Here is a 23,341-nt window from a genome sequence, read left to right on the forward strand (position 1 = left end):
AAAAAGAGGCCCCTATTTTATGTATAAATTGATTATTGAATCACAAAAATCTAGTATTGCCATTGTATGCAATTTGGATAACACAGCTTTGTATCAAGAGAGGCTTGTGAATCGCATTCTGCTTGGCATGCTGAGGTAATAAATAGAGCCTTTGTGTGTGTGTAGTAGATATCTGAAGCTGAAAAACCGCTCATATATAGACTTTTTTTTACGAATATTGATCTCCATATAGATATAAGGAAGTTATTTTTAATCACAAGCATCACAATTCTACTTTTCTAATGATGTTCATTTCAGTCATAGACACAGGAAAGCAAAAACATGTTACAACAAGTAGCTCAGGTTATTGTTTATTGAATAAAATTATTATTAAAGGCTTTCATTTTTGTGTTACAAATTGTTGGGGTTGCTATAAAAAGTCTAATGTCAAAATATTATCATTCAAATGACATCAGAAGTTAGCTTGAATAAAGTGGTATCTGATCACTCATTTTGACAATATCGTTGCATGTAATTATGACACCTGTGAGATTGTTCTGTTTGATTGATTCATTGATTTTGTTTATTTTACTTCGCTTTTCTTTTGACTAATTGCAAAGATGAGGTTGAATGATGATTTGATGAAACTGATGATGGACACTTACAAGAACATCCATGTCCAGGCTGGGACATGAACCTGGCGTTGTAGCATGTTGTGCTAACCACTCCAACACGGCTCTGTTCGAGGAAATGCCTGGGACCAAGGAACTGTTTAAGATGCAGGAACACGTGAAAATCACTTGGCTCTAAGTCTGGGCTGTACGAGGGAGGTGATTATATTATTCCCTGCCAAATCTCATGACAACGTCTTGACCACACATTAGAATAATGCATCAACACAAGCTGCTTCTCTCACAATGGCATCAGCAGGAAACCACATCACTTATACACATGTGAATGGCACAACATGCAGCAACATTCTATGATGAGGGGATACAGAAAGGGGAGGTCAGTTCTGCAATAATGGTGGAATCCATGTAGCAGGTAGTTGCAGGTGTACAGAGCATCCCCTGATGTTATTAGAATAATTAAATCAAGAAAACTTCAGTGGGGAGGGGATAGAAAAGTCTACAGGATCAAAGACCTGCAGGAAGACCAAGACGAAGATGAAAAGGACCTGAAGGAAAATGATAAGAATGGTCAAGAGTCAACCGATCTTAAGTTGTTATGACAATAAACCTTTGGGTTTAGGAATGCTAGACAGTTAGTAGTTGACTGATTGATTTAATTTATATTGCTATTCTGCCACTTTTGGCTAATCACAATGATAGGGATGAATGGCCACAAAATGGATTAAAGGGAATATCACAAACACATATGAATGACACAACACAAAACCTAGCCAAGAGCTACATCGACTGTGGGCCCAGGCACCAGAACTTCGTTGACCTACAACATTGCAGTTACAGTATGTGTTACATGAAATTGAGGCCATCTTCACTTACCAACTAGTACAGAACAATAACACCCCCCTTTTATTATCCTGCCGACAATTGATAGCCATGCGAACACTATTGAGGAAAAACATTATCTGTAATCACCGGACAGGAAGTAAACAAGTTTCAATTGTTCTCATTTATTTACCTTTTTTTCCGCATCTCACAAGTCAAAAATTAAAAAATTACATTCAATATATTCCCTACTCTATCGGCAATTGAGTACGGGAGTTTCAAGATCAGCTGTCCTTTGAGCCAGGCATGTATCAGTGTGTAACATTGTGAGTGAATAGAATGCCATGAAAAGGAATTTCTGTGGCAAGATTATAAGTGCATTGTGTAACGGAAAACAACTTAGCATAACTGTTCTGACAAAAAATTTGTAAGCTGTTTTTCAAATTCTATGTACTTAAAGTTTCCCTAAAATGTTGTTTGTGTATTGATTACTGCCACAAGATGACATGTGCATTGTGGAACAAAAATAACATTGAGTGTAACATGTTCTGACAACAATTTTGTAGGTTGTTTTTCAGATTCTACATAGTTTATATCTGCATAAAAAGGATGTGTTTATGTATTGATTGGTAGCGAGCTGCCAATTATGCTTTACTTTCCACAAAGGTGTAAACTTCAAATAACAGTAAATGAAACTTAGGATAATTGCAGTGAATCTCCCAATATTTTCAGTATTTTCTCACTACATTCTTCCGTTAAAGGGAATCTGACTTCATTTAGTACCCCACTCTCACCCTAGTCGATTTTCTTGGAAGATACTCATTTCCCATATAATGAGAAATTCAAAAGTATTGTTGTGCATAGTTTTAGCTTTACTGGGAATATTTCTGCATTTTTTCTGACATATTTTTACTTTTTTATGACATAATTATCTACATATTTTACAGTTTCATAGAGCATAAAGTCCCAGGACCTTGTTATAAGCTAAAAGTGGCAGAAAAACAAAGTAAAATAAACGCAATAAATCAATTTGATTGCTTGCAGAGCACCAACAACAAGTCACACAAGCCTTCTGTAAAAAAAAAACCTTCACACACCTAGGTGTCATGTGAAGCTTCTTGCGAAAAAAGTTGCATTTATATCTTAAGGTTTGTTTCTACGGGACGAGTGTCACTTGTCACTTCAATCTGAAAGCTCCATGAAATAATGCATTTTTTTAAGTACACTTCATACACAGGGGACTGGACCTACAGTTTAAAAGTGGGATTCAAACCACTATGTTCCTCTGCAACATCCGACCCGGGATTGCTCCAGTGGCAGAGTGGTTAGAACATTGCGCTATGATGCAAGGGGTCCCGGGTTCGAATCCTGGCCTGGGCATGGATGTTTGTGAGTGTCCATTCATCAATTTCATCATATCATCACTCATCCCCATTTTCGCAAATTAGCCAAAAGTGGCACAAAAAGCAAAGTAAAATAAAGCAAATCAATCACATCAGACCCGGGACTCTGGGGTAGAAAAAACAAACTAATCCAGGCACTTCTCAGGAGCCGGCTCTATTTTTCTCTTGGCAAATATGGTATATGAAAGCCATGAATCCAATTAAGATAAAGTTACACATTTTGTATGATCTTGAAACATTTATTAATTAATACAAGATTTGATGAAAATTAATTAATCCTTGTGCGAGAGTGACATTTCTAAAGATGGCTCAACTGGTAACAGCATGACTAATCGTCTGCAGATTTTAAAATTCAGCTAGCAACAACGAAAAAATTATAATGGCATATTTATTATTCTGATTTAATGACACACGTTACACAGAAAACACACAAACATTTAAAAATGTACTCTCTCCTAATGGAAATTTTCATAAGCAAACTTGAAATATTAAAATATATATTTTTTTGCATTGAATTTGAAAATTCAGGTGCCAGGTGAAAATTTTCAGGTCCCTTGGTGACCGGGCACCCTGTACTTTTCTACCCCTTCCGGGACCCCTTATTACAAGGCAACAATGCTACCACTGTGCCATCGGGGAGACCCTCCGACAGAATATCAAAGAACCAACTTTTATTACTGGTTGACTCACAGTGTTCACAACCACAGCAAATCATAGTAACGAGATTTACCTCACAATAACACAATGGTCACAGCTAAATGTAGCAACTCACCTTAAAAATTTCTGTTCTTAGCTGCTCTAGCATAACAGCAGATCGACCCGACTTCAGTGCTGCATCATATTCAGCACGGGCTTCTTCTTTCTCCTTCACTACTCCTACAAGCTGTCTTCCATCAATATCTGCTTCAAATTTATGCACTACAGCTTCATGATGGAGTGGAAATACATAAATAGCCTGGATATGATGAGGGCTTTCGTTCTTATATTTCTGTTCAATTTGAACCTGTGCTACAAAATCTACCACTTTGGAACTTACATTCACTTCTTTTAATGGTAGTGGAATAGGAGCTTTTTCATTTAGACTTAATTCTTGAAACAAGCCACACATACAAAAGGCATCTTCTGAATAAGGAGGCATTGCTTTTGTTCTAACTATATGTATGGACTAGTTATTATATGCCTGAAACAAATAAAAATATAATTCAGTTTTGAAAAAAAAAAAAACAGTTTCTCATGACAAAACAAATTTTAGATAAAAAAAAAGGAACACGACATTAGTATTTGCATAATGTTAATATTTCTCCTCAACAGTATCCACTATAAAAAAAAAACTAATAAAAATACATTACAAAACTGCCAAGGTCCTGGTTAGATTTGTATTATACATAAAGGTAAACAGAAGAAACATGAACTATTAATTTGTTTCTTTCTTTTTCTTTAATTATTATTTACTTTTCATTCATTTCATATTAGGCACACTGATCATGAGTCCAAATTAAAGAAAGAGAGTTCTTCAAATAACAGCGAAGTCTAATTTCAAAATGCTCTTCACACTAGGACAAAACAATTTAACATTCGAAAAGCATAACCTCTATAGGTATGTTCACAAACTGTTGCATCGTGGCTTTGAGCAGCCATAACTGAGGCCAATTCTTCAAAGCATACGGAATTCAAGCAAGCAGGTGGGAGATATTAACACAAGCATTCATGATTTTAAACAAATGTGCAGCTGGTGCAGATGTAACGAATGCTACGTGCTATATATTTCCTTGCAAACGACAAATAAAATTGTCCGCACACACCGCAGCCGTCACATGAAACCCATATTAAACTACTTTATTTAGACAAGTAGGGCAGCAAACAATCTGAAACTAGCAAAATTGGAATCTCAAACAATTATTGGGATTTCCCAGAAAGAACGATGATTTGTTGTGCACTGTACAGTGTGTTCATTTTGACTTGGGGGCCAGGATAGCACATGCCTGCAGAGCAGGGAGGCATGGCACAGATGCCAGCATTTTCGTCCCATACCATCCAGCTTATTTTTACATGCATATCTTTAGCATAGAGAGATTTATATATGTATACACCGCGTGAGGCACCTAAAAGTACCACCTGAAATAGCGAAGAAACCAGAAACAGTAGCGATGTGAGGTTTGCGGGAAACAATAATATCAAATAATATATTATTGTTTCCCGCAAACCTCACATCGCTACTGTTTCTGGTTTCTTCGCTATTTCAGGTGGTACTTTTAGGTGCCTCAAGCGGGGTATATATATATATACAGGGTGATTCTAAAGGTATAGTACAAACGAAAACCACAGATACCTCCCATGAAATAGAGACGAAAGTTCCCCTTTCCAATTTGCCGAGAGATGCCTCCGTGAGGAGCTAGACAACGCCGGAAACGTGTGAAAATGAACTTCACACCTCTGTACAGCCAGTACCAGTGAAGATAGAAAGGCGGAACAAACGAAGTCAAAAGGAACACCAAAGTCGCCCATCCGAAAAACACTAGGCGGCAGCTGCGCAACGCATGCGCATGGGGTTCCACAAAGGAAATAGGAGTGTCCCGCAAGACAAGTGAAGGGAAAGGGTAGCGATCGACAACGGTAGGGAGAAAAGAAGCTATGAAGCATGAAGTAACACTTGCACAGCGGGAAACAAACACCATGACTGAAGCAGTGCAGTCGAGAAAAGTAGTGCGGGGTTGCAGAACCACGGAAGGACGACGTAGGATGTAAAAACACACCGAGAATGCAAGCAAAGTGGTCCGTGACACTCGACAGGCAACAAACGCGTACATGGTTCGGGGCAGAAATGGCGGCGCTGGCAGTGCAGCTCAAGGGGAGTCCCCAAAACACAGTGGGGAGACACCACAGCAAGAACAAAGCACGGTGCAACAAAAGAGAAAGAGGACCGGACGGGGAATGGTACCTGCCAAGGAGACAACAAATGCGGGACGAGGGATTCCCCGTAGCAGCACCGAGGGGATGTCACACAGAGGTCGTGCACCAGCAGGACAAACACAGCAACTACGGGCACAGGAGGTTATTGCTAATGAAAGGTGCACGTACAGACAGGACCACGTACCCCATACTGACGTAACAAACGTCGTGATGGGGCCCAATCAGCCTCTTAGAAATGAAGCCGGAGGCACATCGCTGGGTGGGAGCGGGCGAAAGGCTGCTGGAGTGTCGTACGGACCCCACCACTCCATACGGTGGACGACACTAATGGACGAGGTCGGAATGTTTCCATCCCGATCACCAGGTCCACCGTTCCCAGACCTGACGTGGCTGCTTGCTTCCGAGCGCAACCCCAGCCGAACAACTCGAGTCCCTCCTTGGCCGCAGCCTTCCGCTCCGAAACCAAGCGTGGCCTCACACCACCGCAGCCGCACACTGCCGCGTGGGTGTGAGACCGGGCCGAGCAAGGCTGGACAGATAAACTGCGTGGGACAATCGTGTAATGAAGCTACGTGGGGGTATGCACGTCTGTTCAACTGCTGGGGTACCCCACATTGGTGTACACAAACACCACACGATCGTATGTAGTGCTCCCCGTCGGCTCGAGCAAGATGGACGAAGTACGTGTTGTGGGTGAATGGGGCAAGAATGAAGGACGCTACATGTGTTCCACGATGACAAGGCCCCAGAGTACATGGCCCCACCTGACGGCAGTGGTCAGGTAGTGAAGAGCACAGGCACGGGTGGCTCAGGAACGTCAGCTGATTGTACCACAGCGCCGTGCGGACGTGTGGGCTGATTGGAAGTGCAGCGTCAGGGAGCGTGTCAGTGAAAGAGCCGGTGCGGTGGTGGTGTGCATGACGTACGACAATTGAGTACGTTGTTTCGAAGCCGTTGTGACCAGTGTGTGTGTGTGCCACCTGTGCACTGCAGTACAGTATTCCATAATTGGCACTATCCTCACCGTACCATGGAACACTACACATTTGTAGAACTGAGGGACATGCATTTTGTCTACGGCCTTGCAGATGGCAATGGACGAGCAGCTGCACGCCTTTATCGCGGACGGTATCCGGAGAGGCGACAACCCGACAGCAGGTTGTTTTCGAACGTGCACCGTACCCTTGGTGAATCGGGTGTGTTACGTGCAGGCCATCATGTCGGTCACCCAAGACATGTGCGCATCGCGGCGGTCGAGGAGGACGTACTTGCTCGCGTGGACGACACACCGTCCACTAGCACCCGTAGCATTGCACGTGCAGTGGGAGTATCACAGTCGACAGTGTGGCGTGTCCTTCATGATGATCTGCTGTATCCCTATCATCCACAGCGAGTCCACGCGTTGCAGGCTGGGGATTACCCACGACGTGTGAAATTCTGTCAATGACTGTTGCAGTTTTGTACTGACGATCCCCGTTTTTTACGCCATGTGCTTTTCACGGACGAGGCAACATTCACCCGTGAGGGCATCTTCAATTGCCGAAACAGCCATGTGTGGGATTATGAAAATCCACATGCAGCAGTCGAGGTGCACCATCAGACCCAGTTTGCAGTGAATATCTGGGCAGGTATCATCGATGAACAGATTATCGGTCCATACCTGCTGCCACCACGTTTAAATGGCCGCCTCTATCGCACCTTTCTTGCATCAGTCCTTCCAGAGCTGCTAGAAGATGTACCCCTCAACGTGCGACATCGTATGTGGTTTCAATTGGATGGAGCGCCTGCACATTTTGATGGCACAGTGCGAACCCTTTTGCACCATACCTACCCACAGCGCTGGATCGGCAGAGAGGGCCCCGTTCCCTGGCCCGCCCGTTCGCCTGACCTCACACCAATGGATTTCTTCTTGTGGGTCCATGTGAAAACACTCGTCTACGAGACCCCGGTGCCTGACAAGGAAACATTGGTAGCGCGGATACTTGCAGCATCGGCCGAGGTGTGTACCATGCCAGGGATTTTTGATAGGGTTCGCCAGAATTTCCTGCGATGCTGCAATGCCTGCATTGAATGTGGTGGTCGTCAATTTGAGCAACTTTTGTAACAACGTCAGTCCGGGGTACGACTACGTACTACGTACTATTCCTATCTGTAAGTACACCTTTGCGTGGCAATAAACCTCCTGTGCCCGTAGTTGCTGTGTTTGTCCTGCTGGCGCACGACCTCTGTGTGACATCCCCTCGGTGCTGCTACGGGGAATCCCTGTCCTGCATTTGTTGTCTCCTTGACAGGTACCATTCCCCGTCCGGTCCTCTTTCTCTTTTGTTGAACCGTGCTTTGTTCTTGCTGCGCTGTCTCCCCACTGTGTTTGGGGACTCCCCACACGCTGCATGTGTTTGTTTCCCGCTGTGCAATTGTTACTTCATGCTTCATTGCTTCTTTTGTCCCTACCGTTGTCGATCGCTTTCGTCTCTATTTCATGGGAGGTATCTGTGGTTTTCGTTTGTACTATACCTTTAGAATCACCCTGTATATATATATATATATATATATATATATATATACACACACACACACACACACACACACACACACACACACACACACATTAACCTGTGTTATAAGAGTTGTTCAAAGTGAAAGTGGTGGCTAACTGCATTCAGACATTCCCGTCATCTTATGAAATTTTGATTGACATATTTGTTCTGTTTACAAGTTGTTTTCTTGCTATTGTTAAACACTACTGTCAGATAAAATTATGGATACTACAGTTTGGACTCCAATTAAAAATTAACCAGTAGGCCTACACAAAAACGAGTAACATCAAAATTTAGCTTATTCAATTGTGTGTTAATCTATGCTAACCATTTTTTTTCCGAGTACGCCAACTCTTTATTGTCGTCAGAACAAAAGAAAAGTGTCATTTTTTTATAGTAAATTTTGATGTAAATCATTTTTATGTAGGTCTACTGGTTAATTTTTAATTGGCGTCCGAACTCTTGTATACATAATTTTTAATCCAACAGTAGTGGTTTACAATGACAAGAAAACAACTTGCAAACAGAACAAATATGTCAATCAAAATTTGATCAAAAGATGCCGAGAATGTGTGAATGCAATTGGCCCCCACTTTGAACAACTCTTATAACTAGACCTCGGATTTTAGGTTTTAACCTATTTTTTTCTTTGCAGGTAAATAAGAAATAAAAAGTTATGTCAGCTTTCATTTAAAAAAGCAACAACTGACAAAGTTTTATAGTGCCTAAAATAACCTATTTTGCTTGTTACAACCTATTTTAGGTTTATGTGCCTAAATTTAACCTCTTCTTGGTTCTTTTTATATATTTTTTTTAACACTTTTTCATATCTCTTACAGGTATTTACTCAGTTTGGTAATGAAACAATTCAATAACTAGTGTATTTGAAACATGTTTTCTGTCGATCCCCGCCCCTCCAAATCTATGATGTTTTTCAAAGCTCTAAACAAAACAAAATGTCTGATGCCACTGTTACCTGCACACAGTGGCAGCAATTAAAGGGGAGCAGTCCCGCCCTACTTTTTGCCTCCCTTACCATGGACCCTTAATTCTAAGACTTGTCTAAGAGAAGGTAAACTATCCTTGCCCCCTCCCCTTCGAAGTTTTGGCACCCAATCGCCTCTACTGCCTGCACAATCCAAAGTGCAAACTTCTAATTCATGTGGTCTTGCTCACTTTCATGTCAGTTCGGTCCTTTCATTTCATTCATGCCTTGCGAAGTAAAGTTTCAGCATCCAAATTTGCACCACTGACAAAGTTTCAGTTGAAAATTAATTAAAAAATAAAGATAAAATAAAACATTTGCTTGTACCTTTTTTCATGATTTACGAAAATTCACGCATAATTCCCTGAGCCAATAATTCATGCAAAATTCCCAGAATTCAAAGAATTCCACATGAGTAGCCACTTTGATATTGTGCAGCAAATTATATATATGTAATTCATTTTTCATACCAAGAAGTAACTTTTGCTAACAGCACAAGTATAGTAATACAATAATTTGTGAATAATTTTAAAAATGATGCATACAAATGAAAATTTTGTTACATAATTAACATTTGGTTGTCATATATACCTACGGTTCTTGTGAATTTTGTTAACGATTCTATCTAATTAATAATTTTCAGTAATTTTGTACCACTTAAGTTTTTTGGAACTACTTCCAATAGTGTGTATTCCCGAACTACTTTAGGATTTTCGAGCCTAATTTAATATTTTTAGAACCTATTTCAGAATTTTTAGAACCAATTTTAGGATTTTCAGAAACTATTTCAGGAACCTAGAAGCACAGTTATTAGAACAAAAAAAATCTGAAGTCTACTCATAACACAGGTTAGTACTCGTAATGCCTCCTCTTCCTCCTCCTATGGTGCTGCAGCCCGATATCGAGCCCTGGCCTCCATAATAGAGCCTCTCCATGCGTCTCTGTCCAATGCTTTCCTCCTCCAATTTCTCAACATTCCTTTCACATCTTCCTCCACTGCCTCCATCCATCTTCTCCTGGGTTTCCCTACAGATCTTCTACCTCCTATTGTACTATAAGCCACTACGATGTGTATGCGATGTGCATCCATTCTTTGGACATGTCCTGCCCACTCTAGTCTTTTAAATTTGATAAAGTGGGATATACATAATTCTTTGTATAGATGGTACAATTCATTGTTATATCTTAGTCCCCATCCATCTCTGTCTCTTACTGGTCCACATATTCTTCTCATAATTTTCCTTTCAAAAGCATCCAGGTCCATGTCGGATTTCTTATTGAACGTCCAGCTCTCACTTCCATAGTACAATGTTGGTCTGATTATAGATTTATATAGTTTAACCTTAGTTACTCTGTGTACTTCCCTGGTTTTGAATATCGGCAATAGGGAAAAATAAACTTTGTTTCCCTGATTTATTCTCGTAATGCAATACAAATATAATTGTCTCTGCGCTAAATACTGTGCGTCCAATTCCTTGCGAGGTCAAGAGATCGGGAGAAGTGTGGCGGGCGGTGCTAGCGGAGATGCAGACATTTTCGACCAGTAACATCCCACTTAAGTTTACCCTCGAAAGCATTTTGCTTTGCTCGGAATCGTTTGGAGGTTTCGAATGTGCAACACTGTATCAAGATTAGAGTTGGAAGTGGTCGAAAAAAACCTGGCATTTTTGGGAAAAAAATGGAGTATTTTTCCTTGACTTTTTTGTTTAAGCTTTTTTTGGCTTTCTTCACGAAAGTGTCTTAAATCAATGAAAATACAGGAGTTGTCAGTATTTTTTCAGTTCCATGGTTTTCGTTTATCCCCTACTGTAAAATAGACACTCATTTCTAAATATAAAATACAATTTACAATATGAAATTCATAGCTAGACAAAAACATTGTTTTAAAAAAAGCTGGCTTTTTTGAATGGGCGGTTCTTTCCGAGTGTTACCTTCATATTTTGGTAGGCTTATTAGATATATCTATGTAGTATAAACATATTCACATAACTACAGTAGTTTTGTGTTTTTTTTTAATAGAACCTAATAGTATGATATGATTTTCAATGTTTGAATTTGTTATATGAACATGTACATGAAGCAAAAAAGAACATACTGCTCTACCTTTTGAAAATCTAGTATCAAATATCCTTACATTAAATTTTGTGTTCAGTAAAATATATTTGTATTCTGGCTTTCCAGTACATCATGTATAATTTGGTCAAATGACCGCTACACCTGGTCACGGAGCAACTAGGGATGTATTTTGGCTGTTTGTTGCAGTGGTTCTCAACTTTTGTGAGACCACAGCCCAGTAAATTTATTTGTTACAAGTCAATGCCTTGAACCCAAAAATTTCACTCATAAGTACTTTTTGATCTTCCAAGTTTATATGAAAATGAATATGCACCCTTAATTAATATTAATATATCAACTATGGTATAATCATAGTTCAATTACGTATAGACTTGCTGTCTATACGTAAAATTGCTGTCTATATAAAATTATATCTAAATTAGTCATCTACCCCTGGGTGCAACAGACTTTTTTCAGGCCCAGCTGTTGAAAAACACTGGCACTACAACTGAAGCAGAAGCACATACGACTAGCCGCAAATGGAAAAAAATCTATTTAAGAAATCTGGACTGGACCTACAGTTTGAAATGAGATCTGAAGCACTCTACCTCGACTGAGGATTGAACCTCAGACCCCTTCTTATTACAAGGCAACAGCATTACTTTATTCCACTCCAGAGGCCTATTCATGATTATGAAAGGAATGTCTATATAATAATAAAAAAATAAAAAAAATAAAAAGTGGCCTTTTTCCAACAACAGTACTTGCATTTTGTTCTCTGTGATTTAGAGGTTAAATTAAATCTTAATCTCTAATGAAGTAGCAAACAATATTGTCAAATATAGAGAACATACAGATCGAAGCAACACATGACAGTGCAGGGTCACATTGAAGTGATAAGGTTCCCTTCATTAACAAGACCGTGGGGACATGATGCATGCCATTGTAGGAGCTTTCAGACTGAAGTCATAGATGACAAGTGACACAGTCTCCTTCAGTATAAAGCAAAATATTCACCGTGCAAGCAAGAATAACAGACCAAAGTGGCACGATACACACCACTGAGAAAACAGTATAGTCTGAGGAACAGGCAAGCGACATGTTTAGCAATTGTCGCACTTCAGTTCAAAAGGTTGAATGGATTACTAAGGGTCTGCTTCCAAGTGACACATGTCACTTGTTGCTTCGATCTGAAAGTTCACTGAGAAAACTGTACAGGCCAAGTAACACTTGCAGCTTATGTTGCTTCGGTTCGAAGGGTTGCATTTACTTCTAAGGGTTGGTTTCCAAGAGCCACGTGTCGCTTCCATCTCAAAGCTGTTACCCAGACTATATACACAAATTCACGTAATATGTATACTTCTGCATATGTGTTGTGAACAGTAAAGATTTTTAATTGTCCCGAAACATCGAATATTTTGATATTAACATTTGTTTCATATTTTATGACATCAACATTTAAATTGAGACACAAACATGTAAAAGCTTGTGTTAAGTCCATCTGATGGTCAGATATGCTCATCAGGACTATACATTTAGTTTTAACCCTAGCTTACCCGTGCCATATGAGAAACTTACATACCGGGGGCGATTCACAGGCCCACAATTTTTTTACCATTAAAATTCAACAAACCATTATATTATTGAATCACTGCTTCCTGCAGTTATTTATTAATTATAATAATTACAAAAAATATGACCAATAACAAAAATTAATGACCAATTATTGCATGAGTGTGTCACACATATTTTATAATTCACTAAAACTCACAAAATCCATAATAATAATTTTTTATTAATGCTTTTTTCTGTAGTGATGCAGTTGTTTATTAAATATAATAATTACAATAATTACCATCATTACCAAGCAATTGTACAGTCACTGGCATGAGTGTCTCGAACGAGACACATTCAAAGATGGCGCCTGATATGCCCACCACATGCATTTTGTCTCCTAATTACATTACATTTATGCTTTTATGAACAAAAGTAATACAGAAATATTGGAAACATCACAGGGAACAATGTAATTTATTTTCAAATTTGGATCAATTTTTAGTGATTTAAAGAATAAGTTACCTTAGGGATAACAGCGTAATAACAGAAGACAAATAAAAAAATAGATGTGCTGGGCCTGCAAGTCCTCTCCCTCTCCCCCCTCGGTAAGCTAGGGTTAAAATTGTATCTGAACCACTATGCAATATGTGTCCACTGGGATTGGCCAATATCTGTCTCTTGGCTGCTACATCATGTAAATTTTTTTACCTAGTTGTAAAATATGTCACTACAAACCTGTAAACTCGTAACAGTAACTTCAAGTGAAATAGGCTAGCTGAAATTGGTAAAAAGCTAAAATTTCAGTTTATTTTTTTAAAAAATCTGGCTTTTTTGCAACTCTAATCAAGATTACATTGCAGACTAAACAGTTAAAAGTCATACGTTGCAGACTAAACCGTTAAAAGTCAATGGTTTCCATGGGCATTGTTTGCAATCTGAAAGCTCCAAGTTGAGTTGTTCTTTCCTTTGTGACTACAGGTGCCCTGGACAGAGGTGCGAATGGAGTGAGGAACAGACCTTGAACTAAGAGTGTGAGTGTGTTAATTTCGTAATGTGTAAAAGAGTGTGGATTTTGGTTACTTGCCGTGCTACTTCTTTGTGTAATTGCAGTGTGTGTGTGGTGTGTGTAAGTGAGTCGACTGAAGTGCCAGCCACAAAGTTCACATTAGAACAAATAATTTTTATGTATGACACTTACGTGAAAACAGACTCATGTCAAGACGTGTGTAGGCATTTCACCTCCAGGTGGAGAGACAGTTAACTTGTCCTTACATTACAAGAAACTGATCATTAAATATTAGAACCCCTAAGCAAAGACGACGGATTGCGTGTGAATCAGATGCAAGGAATGTGTGAATGTAGGTTTTGAACAACTCTTATAACACAGGTTAGTGCTCCTTTTGCAATATTAATATAAATATCTGCATGCTAAAGATATGTCCATAAAAATAAGCGGGTCGTTACTGGCAGGGATGGCGCTACAGGGGGCCTGGGGGGGGGGTGGTCTCAGCCCCTCCAGTAGCCCCCCTAGATTTTTGTAATACAGTAGATGCATTTCGATCAAGAAGTGAAAAAGTACATTTTTCATTATAAAACTTCCATTGGGGCAAGTACAATGTTCAAATACATTTTCTAGTTCGGTTAGATCGCAAGGTTAGCTTATTTATGATGTGTTGTAAAATTAAATAGGGGAAGAACAGCTGCAGATATGCCTGAATAACAGTGGCTACTGATTATTTATTTGATACTAATTGGCCAATCGAGTCGCCAAACTTGCTACGAAATCTGGTGACTGCCTGGTAGGTGAACGTATCCAGTGACTGTGAGATTGTTCATTGATTGTTGCCATATACAGTTTCTGAATAGGTCTAGCAGGTGTGACAAATGCATTTTACGAATAAGTAGGACAACGTTCAAAATCTAAAGAAGCGTTCTGTTTCTCTTCTATTTACCGACAATTGCATGAGTGTTCGCGATGTTCTCTCATTAATTTTGTGGTTATATATATTCTTATCGCTGCGAATGTTCGAGAGGGACAAATATGATGATAAAGAATCCAAGAGTACACAAACTACCTGATTCTTAAAAGCTAACAATAAAATTGGGCTCCCAGACCCGATCGTGTAGCGATAAACCTGATATCAAGGTATTCCAGGTTCCATCCCCAGTGGAGGTAACATTTCATTAAGTGGTTCGGATTTCATTAGATACTGAAGCTCTCATCCATACTGTAGTTTTCTGTGCATATTGTGAACCTTAATACAAATCCAATCAACTAATCATTGCAATACTGTGAGAAAATCATCAAGCTTGGGCAATTTTATTGCTCGAAGTCTTAGTCCTACATCTTAATTAATTATCATCATTTGTGAGGTTAGAAAGCAATTTCTGCAGTACCGTTTTACTGGTATCCGTGCAGGAGAATCAATCTTTGATCAAATTCGGATCAGTATTTATGCATAATATATTCTGAAATAAATTTATAATCTTCAGCAGTTATTTGCACTAATCAAAATGTTAAAATGTTCAGTGCAAGGGTTGCTACTCTATTAATTGCTTTTTATATGTGTCTCCTAATGGAGGTGAATTTGCAGTGAAAATGTTTGTTCCTTGAGAGTGGCACCTTACTATGTTGACGGTATTTCTCGTATCCTCCCCATTTTTAGCCCTAAGTTATGAATTCCAGTCATTGAACAAGAAAACTAAGATATTTCATCATGACAGCAGAGAAAATAATATCATTAACACATTTTCTATTCAAGAGTGGTGTTGATTATTTCATGCCTATTTTATTACATTAGTGCCACTTTCCTGAAGCACGAAAAGCTACAATCTTTTGCCGCTCCCTTTTGTTCTGATTTGGACAATTTAGAGTTATGGCACACTATGAGGTAGAAAGGAACAAAAATTAAAGACCTTTCATCACCTGCCTTGCAATGGTTGAAACATAAAAAACTGATTCCGTGGACGAGACGCACGTGGGCGAAGCGCACAAGGGAAGTTCGGTGAGCGAAGTGCACAAAGGGAATTCGGTGGGTCAGGTCGTGTACAACCAACTTGTACAAGCAGCCTGGTGGCCTTGTCAATTGGCATGCTATAGACTTAAAATTATTGCTACTGGGATAGAAGTATTGTTCATCCAACCTAACCTACCCTAACCTCCCCCATCCTAAAAAGCCGGTACCGATATCCATCCAGTATGAGGCAAGGTTTGTCGTTTCTAGTCTCGATAACTTCCATTACACTTGACTAAATCATACGAGATTCACTCTTCTAACACACTCCTATGACTGACAACTCCTACAACCCTCCACTCTACTATCTCAGTCATACGACCGGTTCCGCGAAGTCAGGTGCGCTTCGACCACGGCACCTAAAACTGCCTTTTACAAACTTTACAAGCTTTGTGTTATTGAAATGTGCATACCCCCATCAATGGCTGTTTGCAGCAAATCAGGTGTTATCTTCGTAATCGAATTGGTAATGAGAGGTTGAGTGCTCCATCTATTCTCTCTTTGAGAAAGAGCTTGCAAAATCTTTGGATTTAAATAAGGTTGCAGCTGTTCATGAAAATATACATATCTTATCGCATTTCTTCATGTGGTTTATTTTCTCATTTTAGCAACAAAAAAAATTCTCAAACTCTGTACATAGAAATAGTATGTTTATATTTAATATACGTATATCCGTAGCTTTTATGATGTATTTTGTACTGTTTATATGAATAGTAATTAGTAAGTTTGTGATATTATTCCACTCAAAAATGGCTTTGGAAGAGACAACAATAGATTTATTGCATTTTACTTGACATGAAAGATCCGTGCTAAAAATACTTTTGTGTGTGATGGAACATAATGCAGTGACTTATCTTTGGATCTAACTGTAAAATATATCACTGGTTAAAATATACCGTAGTAAAGTTTTATGTTAATACCTTTTAGCTGGTATAAGTTAGCCCCCGAGAATTTGACTCTGAAATCTTTAAACACCCCCCCCCCCCCACACACACACTTATTTCAGGCTGGTGCAATCACTGCTTACTGGACGAAAATGTTGGCATCTGCGCTAGCACCGCCTGCCACACTTCTCCCGATCTCTCGGCCTCACAAGGAATTGGATGCACTGTATATGTAAGTAAAAATAAGCAAGATGTTATGGGACGAAAATGCCGGCATCTGCACCATGCCTTGCCCTTCAGCAGTCACGTGTTATCTTGCCCAGATCCAAAATACAAGCACTGTAGTTAAACACAATAACAGGAAGCCTAACTCAAAGTTAGGTTAATCTACATCCCACACTTAAAATAATGAAGTCTTATCTTTTTCTTTTTTAAAGTTGGGTTAAAAAAGCCTCAGAAAATATAGTAACATAAGGTGTTAAGACTTGACTTACCAGAAATTGAAATTACAAAGTATGAAAATTGAAAATCTGCAAAAAGGTTCGATTTATTTGGTATCCACGTCCAGTTGGTATTGTCGGCTACAAAACTGAGTTTCCCCCCTATTTTCATAAATATACCAGTGCATGCAGCATAAGATAGACAGTGGCATGCCCAGGAATTTCGAAAGGGAGGGGAGGGGGTTATGTATACTTTTTTAGTGTACAGCCCTGTTTTTGCCACATTATCCTGCCTTTAAGGTAATTGTTCATGGAATACTGGGCCAAAGGTAGGGGGGTTATAACCCTCACCAACCCCTCCTTGGGCACTCCACTGAAAGTAGGCTATTTATTTTGGAGGGTCAAAGCTGGTAGAAGATATTATTTTTGTTTCTTTTATAGGCCTATTAGACAAGAATAAATTGCATAAGAATATGAAGATTTTTCAATGCCAGGTCTGTTTTTATGGTAACAGTGGCAGTAGTTACAATGATCTTGTTAGATGCTAGTAAAAGTAAATCTAAATGAAAATGAAACGGAGCAGGTGGGGGGGAGGGGATTATTGCCCTACAATTGATTAATGGTGTACTCTCTAATTGGTTTATATTTTCAGTCAAAAAAATATTCTCATAAGATTTGATACATTCCTTATTACATTACTGCTTTTATTTCTTTACCTATATGAATAATAAACCCACTAGGGGTTCAGCATGCCTGGACAATATATTTACAAACATAAAAACATCTGGTATAACATGTGATGTAACTGTATTTGCATTCTCAGATCATGATTCTCCTTGGCTAAAAATACGTAACTTAAAACTGTGTGATTGTAACTGTAAGGAATCCAAAATAGTGATTTCAAGACCAATAACGGATGATAAAATATTAAACTTCAGGAACTTGCTCTGTAATATAAACTGGCTAGATAGATCTATTAAGTAAACCTCAGTCCTTGGATACAGAACACACATTGGCTGATGTAACATTTTGAAAAGTTTTTAATAGTATTTTTAGATATTTATGATAGGAGTATTCCCCAGAAAAAGTGTAAAGTTAGTCTCAAAGTTAATAAGAAGAAAATACAAAAAAAAAATGGTGATTGGTAAACTCCTAACTTAGCCGGTATGAAATGTAGGGTTTGATAATACTTAGATTTATTTAAGAGGGATAAGACAGATCTGGCTAAATCAATCTACCTGAGGGCAAGAAAGGAATACAAATGGGCTATAAATGAATCCAGGAAATTGTATAATCTAGGGGAGAGTGGGGGAATAAGACACACATGGAGTAATAAGAAACATGACAAATTAATATAGCCAACGATTTTAAATTTCTAGTATTGATAATTTTTTCTTGCATAGTTGGTAACCCAATGTACCCAGAAAATAACGAGCAATCAAAAATATTAAAATAATTGACAATTTTTTTTCACCTTGTAACCCCAATACGTTCTATCTATTACACTAGCTGGAGTAAAAAGATACTCAACATGTGTATCTTATTTATGCATAAAATTTTGGTGCATATCTTTTTATAATATTTTTTACTACAAAGGAATGAAAATGCTAGAAAATAAATGTAATGGCAAAAGTTTTGATACAGCTCTATATTTTCAAAGCAAAAGCAACTGACATCTTCAAATGCTTATTTCTAATAGGTTTTATGGTAAATTAACAAAGAAAATCATATTTGTGACTGTCCTTTTTCTTCTTTGCATATAGTGCTTTGATTCTAACTAGGTCTGAGCGGCTTAAAGTAAATGGTGTACTTTCATTTAAAGATATAGGCCACACAAGATAAAGTCTTTATGTACACTTTGTATGTCATCATAAGAAGTCCAATTAAAAGTACCCAAAGATTATTTGAGGAACTTGATTATGCAGCTGTCTTCTTGCACTTTAGTAATTCGTCCCACATACCAGCTGATGTCATAGTAAATGGCATAGTATCGTTCTGGCATAATAGTATCTGTTTCACTATCTAATTGATCTTCATGAGATGACTTCTGCTTGCCATGATGAGAAATCAGTGTTGTTGATTATTGCCCAAAGCAAGGGGTAACAGACATCAGTATCTTATTACCCCATTTGCTTTTCATATTTGGGGTAATAAGATACATGACAATAATCACTCTCTATTTTTGTGACAGAAAATTAACAAAATAGGACCAGAAAGTCCTATCTTCTGTCTACAGAATCACCTAAAAAATATCAAGAGTATATAATCTGTATTTACTATAAAAATAATATTAGTGTGAAAACGCTACTTTCCAATGGAAAAGTTTCACACAAGCATAAACAAATGATGGAATAATCTTAAACATAACTAGTGCTCAAAATTTTTTCTTCAAAGCTAGGTGCCAGCTCTGAAAATCAGGCGGCAGGAAATCGCCTACTAGCAATTGTGCATACTACAGTATGTTTCAAAAGTCGTGCAATCCAAACTTTGAAAATGTATATCATGAAAATTGTAAGATATATTTACATCGGGTTTCCTGCACTAAACTAACCCTGTAGGCTATCACTGGGTTCATAAATTTATGTTAGCATTTATCTAAATAAAAGCAATTTCATTATTTTTAAAAAATTGCTAATTTTCTGAAAACATCTGAGATCTGATTTAAAAAAAAAAAAATACCAACTGTTAAACAATTTGTGGGACCATTTGTTGGTGTTTGACTGGTTGTAAAACATTTGCTTTCTGAGGTAGAGCAGAAGCAGCAAATTTTTATGGTAAAACCTCTTGCAAATGAGTGTAAGAATGAGTACTAAAATACTATTCAGCAATGCACATGCACTGCTCCAATGAATACACCATGCTGAATCAATTAAAAAAACAGGCACAGTAGCGGCGAAAGTGAGCGAAGAGAATTCAATGTAACAGGGGCAGCCTAGGATTCTCTCTCAAGAGACCAATTTCGGCACAAAATCTTGATTTACGATTCTTCACGTAAATGTGTAGCCAATACTTAGACACATGTTGCATGCGACTGTTGGCAATATTTTGACCTGCTAGTGTTGCCATATACGTAGATATGTCCCAAAAATCGTCACTCAAAAATTCATCAAATGTTGCACATGACCATGGCTCGAAAAATCCCAGTTGCCAGGTCGCCATGGGGACTAAAAGATTCAGCCTGGCGACTGTGATCTTTGCTGTAATATTGTTTTTGTTTTTTTAGTTTGCGTGTATGAAATTTTGAAGATTGTAAGTTCAAATTGCAGTACAGCGTAAGTTAGCAAATGATTTTTTTTATCAACGTTGTGAACATTTCATAGAATTAGTACCTTACTATTTGTCCCCCAACCCCTAATTTTCTGCATTCTCACATGATTTAGCAATGTTTTGAATACGGTGATGCTCAACTTCATATAGTTTGCACAATTGCTAGTAGGTGGTTTCCTGGCGCCTGATTTTCAGAGCTGGCACCTAGCTGTGAAGAATATTTTTCGAGCACTGCACATGACCAATATTGGTCGCAAATGACAGACTGCCATGGCATCAGTCATCAAATGTCTAATTATGACCCTTCGATAATTTCTTACATATTTTTCTTACTCAGAAGTTCATTTCTGGAAAAATTTGAATGCTACTCTCCATCATCTATTAATTTATATAATTTTCTGTACAGAGTGAACTGATAATTTTAAGCATTGAAAAAATATCTCGATGAATGAGGCTTTATAATGCAGAAAACACGGTGTAAATATATCTTATGGTTTTCATGATATACACTTCCAAAGTTTGTGTTGTGGGACTTTTGAAACACTCTGTATAAGATGCTGAGCATCACGGTATTCAAAACATCGCTAAATTATTTGAGAAAGCAGGAAATAGGGTGTGAGGGGAAAAAGGGTAAGAAATTGTTACTGACAGTATGGAATGTTCACAACGTTGATAAAAAAAATCATTTGCTAACTTACGCTATGCTGCAATTTGAACTTAGAATCATCAAAATTTCGTACATATTACAGCAAAAGATCACAGTTGCCAGGCTGAAATTTTTAGTCACCATCGTGACCTGGCGACCGAAATTTTTCGAGCCCTGAATATAACCACAATCTTCTCTAATTTTTTTTAGTGATAGACAATTAATGAGGCTAGCTTGTGATTTTTTTTCAAATTTTTACTTTCACAAATAATGAAAATAAAAAATAAGTTTCTTATTACCCCTGTTTCTTATTCTCCCACTCTCCCCTAACTAATATTGAGGCATCCAGGAATAAATGCAAGACTGCAGGGAAATTAATTAATTCGATTGCCAAATAGAGCAAAAAAGATGTTATAGAAATCTCCCCTATTGACTTTAATAATTTTTGTATTAATTCTGTTGAGGAAATCCATAACAACATTGTTCGACCTCTGAAACAGTTTCCAACTTACTTGAACAGTATAGCGTAAGACATTCTGAAATAAAATTTGGGTACTAATTTACTATGCTTCGGACACATTTCTCCATTTTTACAGAAGAAACTACTTACCGTAATAAGTACCTGTAGCATTGTCTAACATCGGGAAGGTGTTTTGTGTGATGTGGGAATGTTTCATAGTGGAAATTCATGTTCTTTGTATTAAATTAATTCTCCGCCGGACAATAGCCTTTGGAGCGCACACCTTCGTACATCATCAAGTGTCGTGATTGTGTTTTGTTCATGTTCATTGGGTATCCAGTGTTTCGAACTGTCTGTGTTTGCAATGGAAGTTAGAAACATGACGTATCATGGATGTGTGGTGAAATTCGTACTGGGTGTGGAAGATCCAGTGGATTTTTTAATTTAATTGAACACGGTCGTGAAGGAAGGAAAGGAATGTCGAAAATGTGGCAGTGAATCTAAGCTACTCGTTAGAAGGAATGGGCTGTGGGTATATGCCTAATATGACGTGTCGTGGATGTGTGGTGAAATTCAAGTAAGTTTTCGTTATCCTGGAAACGGATTTCTTCAAATTTAAAACTTTGGGGCTCATTTGGGGGCAGGTGACTCCAGCCAATTTCTAACATGCCTTTAACAGGGACTCTATAGAGAAAGCCGGGGAGCCGGAGTGGAGGTGGGGCCGTGGTAGTGGTAGGGGTCTGTAGGTCAATCAACCCAGGGGCGGAGCCCGGAATCGGTGGGAAATTTGGACTGAAATATTTCAGACTAAAATATTTTTTTTAGTTTAAATTTCCCACCGATTCCGGGATGGATAGCCTCAAAAACCATTCACGGATAGCACCACGAAACATTTCAATTTTCTTCGTAAAACAATGCGAAAAAAAATGTACTCGTAATGTAAAAAATTGCAATTACTTTGATCAAAAAAACGTCCATACACCTTAAGGAATGTTCCACGAAGCAGATAGGTAAGTACGAATGTAAAAAATTGACGAAACGAAGAAGTTATAGGTGTCCGACGGATAGTAAATTATTACCAAAATTTGTTTTTTCTGAAATAACTCCAGAAATAATCATAGATGTTGTGAAAAAGCTGAAACCATCAGATAGTGTAGATATCTATGATTTATAATAAAACATCTGAATACCAGTGGCTATCACCTTCAATGTAACAGAAAAGCAGAAAGCGTAAATAGAAGCATTGCTAATATGCTTAGTACATATACCGCTAAACATCAGAAGAACTGGGCATCTTACCTGAATTTTGCCTTATATGCCTATAACTGTAGTCCCTTAGAAGGATTATCAGGATTATCTCCCTACAAAATAATGCATGGTCGTAAACCCAATTTTCCATTAGAGATAGGATTGAACTCAAACCCTGTAGACCCATTCTCTGAAAATTTTTGGAAACATGCACAAAGTGATATAGCCAAAGAACTGCAGAGTAAACGGCACCAGAACTCAAAAAATCGGTACAACAGTAACCGTCAAGAACCATCATTGGTTGTCGGTGACCTTGTTAGGGTTTACAAAGGGCATTTTATATTTGTAATTTCGCTAAGGAGAAACAACGGTATTACCTGGTTCTATTTTTTTTTCCTTTCTATGTCTACAGTGGGTATTTCTAGGGCTATCGTCACACAGGAGAAGAAAGAAGGAATGAGCGATCCCAATTGCCTAGACAAATAACATATGCACGCAAATCGCC

The 23,341-nt window shown here is 38.3% G+C and overlaps 1 protein-coding gene across 1 annotated transcript in view; it reads right to left on the reverse strand.

The window, feature by feature from the left end:
- The window catches only part of LOC145985502 (von Willebrand factor A domain-containing protein 5A-like), a 28,284-nt gene extending 4,943 nt beyond the window's left edge, over window positions 1–23,341 (reverse strand). The window contains exons 1-2 of the mRNA XM_083119570.1: window positions 23,214–23,341; window positions 3,606–4,013 (exon numbers count right to left, since the gene is read on the reverse strand). Coding sequence (XP_082975696.1) covers window positions 3,606–3,971 — 366 coding nt within the window. The 5' untranslated portion in view covers window positions 3,972–4,013; window positions 23,214–23,341. The remainder of the gene's footprint in view (window positions 1–3,605; window positions 4,014–23,213) is intronic.

Source organism: Lepisma saccharinum, chromosome 3, assembly GCF_977018435.1.
Source record: "Lepisma saccharinum chromosome 3, izLepSacc3.1, whole genome shotgun sequence".
NCBI lineage: Eukaryota > Metazoa > Arthropoda > Insecta > Zygentoma > Lepismatidae > Lepisma > Lepisma saccharinum.